Genomic DNA, 10,350 nt, shown 5'->3' on the forward strand with positions numbered 1-10,350 from the left:
GTGTGTGTGTGTGTGTGTGTGTGTGTGAGAGAGAGAGAGAGATAGTCTAAGAGTTCTAAGACAGGGAGTCAGCTGTCTTAACCGTGGCTTGTGAACTGCAAACACATACCAGCTTCATCACTGTGTCTGTCACGCGACTCTGTTCCCCTTTGTTTCCTCTGTCTTTACATTTATTTTGAAAGATGAAGCACGTGATTATGTTAAGGGGCGTTACATTTCCGACGAGTGCTTGCGGTGTTCGGCGAATCACAATGCACTGGGTCAGCTGGCCAATCAGAGCAGACTGCGCTTGTCGGAAGGAGGGTCTTAGTAGAAAACGAAGCGTTTGAGAGAGGCGGGGCATAGATGACCTACAATAATGTACAGTATTTGAAAAATAATGTGTTTTTTGAACATTAAAGCATGCCAACATATTCTGTTACACCAAATAATGATCTTTAAAAAAGCATCATATGACCCCTTTAATATGAACTTGTGTTAAAATAAGCTTTGGTCAATTCAAGCACTTACATTATTACATTTGATTAATTATAACGGACAAGAAAATGAATTACGCCCCATCAAAATCATGTCACTTAATCTCATTAAGGGCTATTTTATCCAGTAGCCTATATGATGGAGACCCCAAAATAATTTATTTAAAATGTGGGAATTATTAATATTGATCCAATTAAATGTGACCATATATCGGTTTCTGATCTGAAGTACATTTATTACATTTTAAAACATGAAAATACACTGTATTAGAGGCGGACGTGAGTATACTATCATCACATAAAGTACATAAACAGATCCTGACAGCACCTGTTATAGCTAACTGACACAGGCAGGCAAATAAAAAGCTAACATTATGAATTGTAACGTACATATAACATCTGCAGGCAGACTTACACACACACACATATATATATATATATATATATATATATATATATATATATATATATATATATATATGGACAAAGATGGGTTAGACAGAGAGAGACTGTGAGGACATACCTGATTCACCTCTGGACAGTATGGTGACAGCTCGAGCAGCGTGGTCACATACTACAAACAAGCCTTTCCAGTAGATGGTCACGTGATCGCGCCGCTGGTTAATCATGTGGTTTAAGCACAAAACATTCCATTTAAAAAAAAAAAAATTTGTATATACGTTGACTGAGAACACGGGGACTTATAAACCTGTAAAATGCTTGATGAGCAATTAAAACACCTGTTATTTAAGTGTAAATATCATAACAGAGGTACACACCGAGAGGGGATGTTTAAAAACGAGCGTGTGATGTGAAACAAACAATTAAATCAATGACATTCTCTGACAGTACCGGTTTAAATTCCGCGTTGAGAAGCCAGGTCGGTTGTCTGCACACTGGAAACGAATCCGCTTTGAGGCTTTTTATTGTTATTGCTTAATTCATTTTTATTTATTTTTTTATTAATTAATCATCCAGAATTTAGTATCGAAAATGTAAATCCACTACTGTTTGTGTTATTATGCAGATCGTGTGTTGCCCAAAGGAGGGCGATATTTGCCAATATGTGCTTAACAAATGACTCCAAACGAGGCTTTCAATAAACAGATTCCCCCTTTCAAGTTACAATATTTATAAAAAATATATAAAAATGTTCTGCTGCAGGTAAATAGAATGCTACGGGTACATTAAAAGACATATCAAACGTTTTTCAAACAACACAAGAGTCACAAACCTTTAGTTTGTGGTTAGAAGGTTAGGCCTTCTTACACTTGATTTCACAACATATTGACCAATGAGTTTTCATAAGTGTGATCTTTAAAACAATATTCTTATCTTTGTGTACATGTGTGTGTATTCCTCTTTTGCACATCTCCTTTAGAGAGAGAAAGAGTCTTAGGCAAAGAGTATTCAAACAAGAACCATTCGCCTCAGGAAACATGAAAAGTCATCCAACCTGCTTTAAACCTGCTAGTATGCACCATTAGTAGCCTACTTTAAAAGTGCAACAACAAAACAGTCATCTATTATTCTGGAATGAATTCATATTGACTTACTGCTTGCAAAAAAAAAGTATTTTGTCAGAATACGCCAACATTTGAGAAAGATGTTCTTTGATGACATCTACAACCAGAGGCTAATGAGGCTATGTTAACCAGTCAAACCTTGACCCCTTGATCCCTAGCAGCCTAACATAGCACTTGCTAATGGTGCCAGTTTGGGGTAGAGGTATCCAACCAATGGCAGATGGGGGAGCGTTTAGAAAAGCTGTTTGAAAGCAGTCTATTGTTCGGAATGAATGCTAGCTTACTAAATACTGCACAGTGTGCAACATGTACTGCCGGTTTTATTATTATTATTATTATTATTTAATGTAAGTGTAGCAAGCTACACAAGCTTCTCTAGTGTTCTCTAATAGCAAATGCTTGAGTGTCGAGTTTGTGGCTTTTAAAAATATATATTTTAGTGTAAAACTGCATCACATATTATACTCAAACAATAAGTCAGAAAAGAGATTGCAGTTACTGTTACTTCCGGTTAAATTGTTATACAGGAAGTGGAAAGTAAAGTCATGCGCAGAGCAAAATCTGAAAATCTGCATGGTGTGCTTATTATACAAACTATAGTAGTCAACAATTAAATCATTTTATTAATTCACATTTGAAGTGGATCAATAAAGTTCATCAAAGACAAGAACGCGTTTTAGGACAACTTTTGATGAAAGGTTTTGATCCACTTCAAATGTATACTAGCGTAAATATTGCAAAAATATTAAGAGTAGTGTGTTAGCATGATAGTCCGAACATATTGCAGTTCTATTTGGTGATGCTAGTAGCTCAAACATGATATAAATTTAGATTACACACACATTGGTCAAATCAAAAGCATTGTTTTGATGTTAGTGTTCTGTTGCAGGATCTGTTGCATTATATAATATCATCTCCTACGGCTATTATTGTTTGAATGCTTGTTAAAGTCACTCATCACTGTTTGAATCCAAAACATTTCCTATAGCTACATGTTTAGCGTGTCTGCAAATGTAGCTACATGTCAGAGAAATTAATCAAGGAATGAAAAAGTCTTTTATTGGTAATATTTATATTTTAAATATTTGTATTGGTTTTTAGACAAAAAAAAAAGACAAAAATTTATAACAAATATATGCATTCACATATAAACAAAAAGGCCTTCCTAACACAGGACATTTCTGCTAATATTTATTATTTTCGTAGGTATCGTCAATCATTGTTACAGTTACCTAGAACTGAACTGAAACTGAGTAAACTACAACTAAATTGAAATAAAATAAACATTAACTAAGTAAAATATAAAAATCGGGAATAAAAAGTAATAGAAACTACACAGACCTATTAAAAATAATAAAAACAGGAAAACACACCTGAATTACTAATAATTTAATTAAAATGAAAATGGAAAATAAAATGCCATTTTTATTAAGCCATCTCCCTATATAATAGTCATATCTATAAATGTATATTCACTTACGTTTCAATCTGAGATCATGAGGGGAAAAATAAAAATACACATTTTTGGTTCAAGAGATAAAGACATTAATGATTTTATTATACTCTACTTCTTTCCAGAATTCCAAAATCGCTTCACACTCCCACACACAATGATATAGAGTACCATTACTTACATCAAGTCTTACACCTTGGACAAGTGTCTGAAATATTATTAGCATTAAACGTATGTAATAATGTTGGAGTCACACAAACTTTTGTCAGCCATTTGTATAGTCTTTTCATGAAGATTGTTGTATTTCCATGCCATTCAGAACAGCGATGAGCATTGCATTGGGCTTATCAGTGTTTTATACCCAGATGCACACGCACTCTCAGCTGGGACCACACTAGGCCTCCTAGCTAGATCACCAGTTAAGGTCAAAGTGAGATGTAAACTGTAAACTAGGTGACAGAAGTTCCTGTTTGTGGGACAAGTGTCTCTGGGGTAGCAAGTTTGCGAGTGTGTGCGCATTTGTGTCATGCAGGAAAACATCAGGGAGCTCAGCTGTCGCCGTCTTAACGTGCAGCCAATGGGGCTACATGTGATTTGAGTGTGTGTGTGTGTGTGTGTGTGTGTGTTAAAGGCACACAGTTGTAAGAATGGCTATGGCACCAGGGGGCTCATTGTGTGTAAGATCTCCCACACTTCTTACAACCGTCCATGTTCTTCCCATCACCCCCTTCCCACTGCCAACCTGCCACTTGCCTTCCTTCCTTTAGATTCAAGTGCTTTGTTCCTCCTGAAGTCCTTTGTTCTTCCTCCGGCACAACATTCCAATCAAGCTGAGCACACAAACACATGCATATGAATGTGTGCCATCCTCTTTATTGGGCCTCTTCACCAACACACATTATATTTATCATCCCTGTGTCTAAGCACTGACTCATTTAAAGCTCTGCCTGCTACTTAAGATCTTAATACTGCCAGATTAAGAAGTGAATGAACGCTGTTAGTTAGGCGGTGGATCAAAGAAACAGCATTTCTTTAGAAAAGACCTTGTGAAATATATGCTGACGGTGTTTATGTACTAATAGTATGGCACATAAACATCCTCAGAATATATTTCACAATTATATTTCAGAACATTGTTTTCTGGAATTCTTTTTTAAATTCACGTATACAGTTGTTTATTTTTTTGTTCATCTATTTTCTGGAATTCCTGACTCTGATTGGTCATGTGTAATTGTATAATTACTGCTATGTGCATAATTGACTAATTTGAGAGGTAATTGATTTCCCACGTAGCATGTCTCTTTTATCACTCTGTGGTTTCATTTTCATTTTTCACTTTTTTTCAAATTTGTTATTTTTGTAAGCTAGCATTTAATTTAATTTTCAATTTCAACAAGTTATTAATTATATATATATATATACACACAGTTGTGCTCATAAATGTACATGCCCCTTGCAGAATATGCTAAATGTTAATAATTTTAACAAAATAAGAGGGATCATGAAAATTGCATGTTATTGTTTATTTAATACTGTCCTGAATAAGCTATTTCACGTAACAGATGTTTATATATACTCCACAATATCTCTTATTATCAATATTGAAAACAATTGTGCAGCTGTATATTTTTGAGGAAGCCGTGATACATTTCAGGATTTCAGGAAAAATTCAGGATTCTTTGGTGATTAGAAATTTTGAAAGAATAACATTTATTTGAAATATAAATCTTCTGTAACAATGTAAAAGTCTTTACTGTCACTTTTGATTAATTTAATGCGTCCTTGATGTATAAAAATATTCCTTTAATTTAACCTTTCTCTTTCTCATACATTTTTGTCATTATTTAAAACCAAGTGGATGTATGAAATCACACAATTCGAGAAGGGTCGGGCTTCAGCCTTGCACTTGCACTCTCAGACTTGCACTCTCAGACACTTGCGCTTCCGCTAGCGACGTCACTTGCAGTCTTTATTTTTTTATTTTGTTCTATTTATTGATTACTTTTTGTTTGAATCTCTCAACATTTTACAGTAGCCAGGTGGTGAAGACAAGACAAAATAAACTAACTTGCAATGTCACTTGCACTCTCCGATACCTGCGACGTCACTTGCAATCGACACAAATCGTGCGTGTTGCCAATGGAGACAAGACGCTGTGGTGGTGATTTACATTTGACAACCATAAAAATGTCCCAAATAATTATGGTCTAAATTTTGAACAGTGTAGACATTGTTTTATAATTTAACAAAAGTCTCTTGTTGTGAAATAAAAAAAATCATGCTTACAAAATGTTCTTGCATTAGCTTAATATAAACGAAATGCCACTTGCTTTGCTATTTCGTAATCTTATGCAATGACATTCATTGACCGAATACTTTTTAGTCACTTTATATCCAAAATCCATTTATGACTCACTGAAATAATTTTGTTAACTTTGCATTAATAATGTGTTAACATCTCGCCATATGTCACTGGCACATATCCTGCAACAGCACTCCCTTCACCCCCAGTAAAGAGATCAGTGTAGGATCAGGAGCGTTAACAAAGCTTTTGAGGGGCAGACAGTCTCGACGCAGCCTACAATGGAAGGCCGCCTCTGCATTTGTGTTTTTTGGCCAGAGGTGGTGACGAGGGTGACAAGAGGGAGTCGAGGGGTGGAAGAGTTGAATGACCCTGCAGCAGTGGTCCCACTGCAGATCCGTGACCCCCGGAGTAACGGGCCAACCTCCTGGCGTGAAGTGCTTTGTATTGGCGGTTGTGTGGAACAGGGTGGAGAGGTGAAGGGGGGTTGATGGGAGTGCAGCAGATAATTCAGGCCTCCTGCAGGACACATGGCCCTTGAATGAAAAGGGAGCTCGGCATTGTGAGGGCATCTCAATGGCTCTAGCTCCTCATTTGTTGAAGACAAATGTCCCTCTGAACATAAGTGTCTTGTGCTTAAACACCAAACAGAGCGAAGTCATTAATCATCCATTTTGTGTGGCTGAGCACTTGCTCACATTCAGTTTTGCTTTTATGACCAACTTCTTGCCATTTTTAACTGGCCTGCACTTTTTTTGGACTAGTTGATATGGGAGTTTATATGCATGATTGACTTTAGTGACCTTTGTAGTGGTATTATGTACAATATAACACTACAAATGTCAGAATGCTATTTGTCAACCTGGACCACAAAGCCAGTCATAAGTAGCAGGGGTATGTTTGTAGCAATAGCCAAAAATACATTGTATGGGTCAAAATTATCAATTTTTCGTATATGCCAAAAATCATTAGGATATTAAGTAAAGATCATGTTCCATGAAGATATTTAGTACATTTCCTACCGTAAATATATTAAAACTTCATTTTTGATTAGTGATATGCATTGCTCAGAACTTCATTTGGACAGCTTTAAAGGCGATTTTCTCAATATTTAGATTTTTTTGCACCCTCAGATTCCAGATTTTCAAATAGTTGTATCTCAGCCAAATATATAACAAACCATACATCAATGGAAAGCTTATTTATTCATAATCTCAATTTCGAAAAACGGACACTTATGACTGGTTTTGTGGTCCAGGGGTCACATTTGTCTAATAGGGACAAATAACATTCTAATTCACAGTAACTGTATTGTATTTATTTGCATAACGAAGTATTTTCTTAATATGTTTTAATAATTTAAGGTGACAAGGTGAATAGGGTAAAAAAAAAAGTAGGCCTACCTAATAGATAACCTATAATCTAATATCTCCACAGCTGACTGATTACATTAAAAAAACATATTTTGTATTACAATTTTTCTGAAATGTAATGTTTAAATATGCAGATGATGCCCTTTTTAATTAAACATGCACTAATTTGCATACGTTTCCAAAACAGAAATCAGCACATTAGATGAAGATAGATTTAGATGAAGCCAGGTTCAAAATTCTTGTTTCGTTTTGTCGATATCAGGGGAGAGGATTTTGGTTGTTTTTATCACTCAAAAATCAGAAAAAAACTGTCTAAATAAATAAATAAGTAAATACATACATAAAGATGATCTTTGCTCAAACCCTGAAGTAAAAACCTTCAGAATATATATGGAAATAAAACTGTTAGTGTTTATGTGTATGTAAGTGCTACTGAAGTGGAGATTTGTGGCCTTTAGAGATACAGGTGCATCTCACTAAATTAGAATGTCGTGGAAAAGTTAATTTATTTCAGTAATTCAACTCAAATTGTGAAACTCGTGTATTAAATAAATTCAATGCACACAGACTGAAGTAGTTTAAGTCTTTGGTTCTTTTAATTGTGTTAAAATCTTCAGATTCAAATAGATAAAATGCTATAAAACGAAAACTTAAAAGTGCATTTTGAATGTTTTCTTTCCAGTAGTTTGAAACAACATGTGATGACAAGCCAAATAGCCCAAAACCTCGAAACTGACCATTACATGAAAAATCAGTGGTTTTGCCTGCAGTGTCTTGCCTTAATAATAATTTTGGTTCAGTTGGTTAGCTGTTTTATCCTGGGGCTCTGCCAGGCATGTTTGGCAGACACATCATGTGTGAACATAACCCTAAAACCAGCTGACTGGGAATATTCCTTTCTTGAATCATCTCTTAGAAAGGGCTTTGGAATGGAGGGTCTGGTTGTTGCTCTGACAAATGTGAATTTTATACGCACATATAGTTCTTTCTGGATTTTTATAGTTGGTATAGGCCTAATTTTGCTCTGCGGGTATAAACTGAAAAAATATTTGGTGGTGAAACAATTTTCACTCAGGAACCTCTAGTAAATTTCACAAATAATACAAATTAAAAAAAGTAACACACTAAAGACTGAAATAGTATTTTCTTGTAAAACGTTTTCAATATATATTTTTTTACAATGCACTTGAATACATTGGAGACATAGAATGTAAAATGCTTTGAAGACATTTAACTGATAGATCAGGGTTTAAGTCTTCATATTAATGCCAGTAAAAACTCTCTGAGTCTTGATTTTGTTCAGAGCCCTGCCACATAAATCCCTGCTTGAGTTTGTCTAGAATTAAAGCTGAGGTCTTTCATTCATTGTCTGTCTAATGAATATTTATAGCTGCTCTCACAATGCAGGCAGCCTCCAAAGCTCTTGAGAAGAAGTCAGCTTGTGTTTGACTCCCAGGTCAAGGAACTCTGACAGACTGCTGCACAAAGGAGACTTGACTCAAGCATTCCTTTGCGTTGCCTGGCTATGCTTTTGTTTGTCCTATTTCGCTGTCTACATATTCATACTCAACTCAACTCATTAGCAGTTTATTCATTCATTGAGGCAAGCCCACTTGACCCCTTCTTTAACTTGTCATGGGAATAAAATAACGATGGTTGGTTTGCCAAATATATTAAGTGTGCTTTAGTATGCCCTATACCACATCAACCTATAGCTTTAGTTTCAGTTCATGCTTGAAAGCATTTTTCACTTTACCCTGTGCTGAAAAAATCTTTACAAATCCATAAAAGCATTAAATAAAACTCTATCCTGACAACTGCAACTAGAAAAGTGTATTTTCAATATATAGATAGGCCTATAACCTCTCAGTGATATGTAAAGCACAATTTGTGAACATTTTAAAATCGTTTTCAGTCACTGTTAATAACCATTAGGCTACTAACATTTTTTAGCGTTTAAGCCTATTGAAATTCCTGGTGAACCGCATAAAAACATGAAACTAATTGCAGTCTGCAAAATAAATACCTGGGTATTAGCTTCAAAGGAGGGGGATACTAAAAGTCCTCTCTTTGAACTGATACCGTACCCAATCGTCTAAAATTACTATTGTGCAAATGAACGTGTGCAAACATCCGAGACTCATTGAACAGGTGTGGGGGCCTTCACTCAAAGCGCCCACGCGTACCAGGACACGCCCACTAGCGCCATATATGGAGCGCATTCCAAGGGGGCGGAGTCACCTTACTTCCCATATCCATGAATGAAGCCTCAACACCACTTACTAAGTTCCTTCATGCCGGAGTCGGAGGAGTTTCGCATGGACCAAAAAGTTTAATTTGACAAACGCAATGGGATACAGACGCACTCAGTTTCATTTCCTATTTTTGTATTTATTCGTTAACAACGTATTTATTGGGATCCAGTCAAAAGAACGTAAGTACTGACCGATTTTCTTCATTTGAAGCTTTCTACTCAGAGTTCACGTTTCTATTTGTAATTGCTGTATGATGAATGAATGCAATATATTATTTGTGGACAAAATCGTAATGGTTCGATTTTTCATATAATATTTCGAAACATATTTAGGCTATCTATATGTTTATTTTTTCCTCTACAAATCGACATTTAAATAAGTAAATTACTTTTTTTTTTTTCTTTTCTTTGAATGTAACAAAATATGATATGATTCTTAGATGTGCTACTTGATATGAAGGCTGCCGGAAGTGAATTAGGTTGGTTAACCTGGCCGAATGAAGAAGGGGTGAGTCTTATTCATTTATCTGTTCCCTGCACATTCACCATACCCGACATTACTGAATGTAACAAAATATGATATGATTCTTAGATGTGCTACTTGATATGACGGCTGCCGGAAGTGAATTAGGTTGGTTAACCTGGCCGAATGAAGAAGGGGTGAGTCTTATTCATTTATCTGTTCCCTGCACATTCACCATACCCGACATTAAGATCCATGAATAGACTCCCTTCAGTCCAGTTTCGTTGAGTACATCTTAAAGAGCTTACATGGATGCATGAGTCAGTGTCATTTCGTGCACTAAAACACCAATCAAAATGAGTCATATCCTCAAATCCATTAAAAAGCTTTTCCTGCCATTAAAGTTGACACCTAAGTAATCAGTCACTTTTTTTAAACATCCAAACCTATAATATATATATATATATATATATATATATATATATATATATATATATATATTT

The 10,350-nt window shown here is 35.5% G+C and overlaps 1 protein-coding gene across 1 annotated transcript in view; it reads left to right on the forward strand.

The window, feature by feature from the left end:
• The first annotated feature begins 9,381 nt into the window (after positions 1-9,381).
• Positions 9,382-10,350, forward strand: part of epha2a (eph receptor A2 a) — a 13,134-nt gene continuing 12,165 nt past the window's right edge. Inside the window, exons 1-2 of the mRNA XM_016238937.1 lie at positions 9,382-9,564; positions 9,825-9,892. Coding sequence (XP_016094423.1) covers positions 9,480-9,564; positions 9,825-9,892 — 153 coding nt within the window. The 5' untranslated portion in view covers positions 9,382-9,479. The remainder of the gene's footprint in view (positions 9,565-9,824; positions 9,893-10,350) is intronic.

The sequence above is a fragment of the Sinocyclocheilus grahami genome, unplaced genomic scaffold (assembly GCF_001515645.1).
Source record: "Sinocyclocheilus grahami isolate Dianchi unplaced genomic scaffold, SAMN03320097.WGS_v1.1 scaffold551.1, whole genome shotgun sequence".
Lineage (NCBI taxonomy): Eukaryota > Metazoa > Chordata > Actinopteri > Cypriniformes > Cyprinidae > Sinocyclocheilus > Sinocyclocheilus grahami.